The sequence below is a fragment of the Mesitornis unicolor genome, unplaced genomic scaffold (assembly GCF_000695765.1).
Source record: "Mesitornis unicolor isolate BGI_N332 unplaced genomic scaffold, ASM69576v1 scaffold31352, whole genome shotgun sequence".
In the NCBI taxonomy this organism is placed as follows: domain Eukaryota; kingdom Metazoa; phylum Chordata; class Aves; order Mesitornithiformes; family Mesitornithidae; genus Mesitornis; species Mesitornis unicolor.
The window spans coordinates 54,376-56,232 of record NW_010167657.1 but is presented as its reverse complement, the minus strand read 5'-3'; the positions used below and the strand labels follow the sequence as shown (position 1 = coordinate 56,232).

At 53.2% G+C, this 1,857-nt stretch overlaps 1 protein-coding gene across 1 annotated transcript in view; it reads right to left on the bottom strand.

The window, feature by feature from the left end:
- The window catches only part of WBP1L (WW domain binding protein 1-like), a 22,888-nt gene that overhangs the window by 178 nt on the left and 20,853 nt on the right, over nucleotides 1–1,857 (bottom strand). Inside the window, exon 4 of the mRNA XM_010178768.1 lies at nucleotides 1–580. This exon is cut by the window's left edge and continues 178 nt beyond it. Within this exon, the coding sequence (XP_010177070.1) occupies nucleotides 1–580 (580 nt within the window). The remainder of the gene's footprint in view (nucleotides 581–1,857) is intronic.

Here is a 1,857-nt window from a genome sequence, read left to right as displayed (position 1 = left end):
CGCCTGCTGCAGCTGTCGCAGAAGTCCAGGGGCCCGTCCAGCGCATCATCGATGAGCCCGTCAAACTCCTTGAGGTCGTCGTCGTGGTGGCCCCGGTTGCATACGCAGACCTCGATGCCCGAGTCGCCGGTGAAACGGCGCTGCCTGCCCGGTGTCTTGTCCTTCGCCTCAGGAATGGCGCTGCTTTGCTCTAAGCTCTCAGAGCTGTAACCTTTCAGCAGTTCCTCCTTGCACTCCGTATCCTTGTCGGGACCGTCCCTCTCCGCTAGCTCGGCTCCCGTGCTGGTGCCTCCGGGCTCGACGGTTTGCATTTTGGCAACTGCTCTCTCGACCAGCGTGGTGGTGGAGGGCTCAGTGTCCCCTGGGCCGGAGGAGCTGGTGTTGTCAGTGCTGCTGTTATTGCCACCGGGTGCTGCTGCGCTGCTCTGCGCCGGCTGCAGGTTTCTTGGCGTGTCCGGGATTGTGCTACTGCTGCCTGCTGGGACGCACTGCTGATGTAAGGCACTGTATGGTGGGGGGGGGGTCGGCGGGCGGTTCACCACTTCCTCATAGGGAGGTAGTAAATAATTTGGCAAAAACCCTAGAAATGGGAAGCAAGGAGGAGAAATTATTTGATGAACAGCTTATCTAAGGAAACAAGTCACTAATACAGGCTGGCGTGTCATTCGTCATCTACCAGCACCTTCCCACTGGACACCTCAAGAAAGGGTGACAAAATTGGCCCAAATAAGATACATTATGTTTTAGAGAAGCAGCAATCATGGTACAAAAGGAGATGGACAGAGTTGGGAACAGCAGCAACCTGTCCCCACTCTCAAGTCTATGCTTAGGGCCACCAGGCAAACCTGCCCCCACCACTCTGTACCCAATACAGCCCCATAAACCACACCAAGGGAGGGCCTGCGGTGGCTGGAGGGAACCGCCTGGGAGATAACTCGCCAGTCCTCTCCAACACCGGCTTCTCAGCTGAGTTTCCCCTTTCAGGAGCAAAGATTTCATCTCAAAGCTTCGTGCAAATATGAAAAGACAGGAGCAGTTACATGTAACTTAGAATCCTGGCTTTTGGTGGTTGTTTTAGTGCTGGATTTGGTTTTTCTGGTGCAGTCAGAATGAACTGGCAGTACTGGCAAGGGAGTTTGGTTTATGCTGCTTACAGACCCTCAAATCTATGACAGATTTTGTTTATTTCTTAAAAGGCAAAAAAATAGTTTATATAGACAGAATGGACTTAAATACTGGAAACATTTAAAGACTGCACTGCAGTTTTCCATGAGCAATTGTGTAACGCTGGGGCTGGGGAGGAAAGCGCTGCTGGGAATTATTTCTGAGGCGGGGGCAGGAGTTTAACGAGAAAAGCAAGTTCATACATGCAATTCAGCAGTCCGTTACAGGAAGCTCAGCTGTGGTACCTCTAGTCAAAAGGCTGAGGCTTGCTGTTGTAGCACAAAAGGTATTGTACTTTCCCTGAGCCGCAGGCAACAGGTCCTCTGTGCAGTGTCCTAGGGCTGCTCACCAGCAGCGTGGTCTGGGGACCGCAGCACAGGGCGGGAGCCAGCGCGGCCCTTGCTGAGGCACCGCTTCCACCCAGTCCGCGCCACTGATTTCATGAAGCCACTTTCCACACCTCAGTCCCACCAGCAGCAAGTGCAGGCTGGAAAGGAGGAGCATCCATAAAATCCTGAATGAGGTATTTTGAGACCATTCCCAGAAAAACACTCAGGGAATCACTGCACTCACAGGACAAATCAAGGGTGGGTGTGAAGGTGCTGCAGCTGGTGTGGTTCAACTCCAAACTCAGTGGGGCTCAAATGCATCCAGCAGCTGGAACACGTCACCTCCTCTCTACAAGCCAAGGTT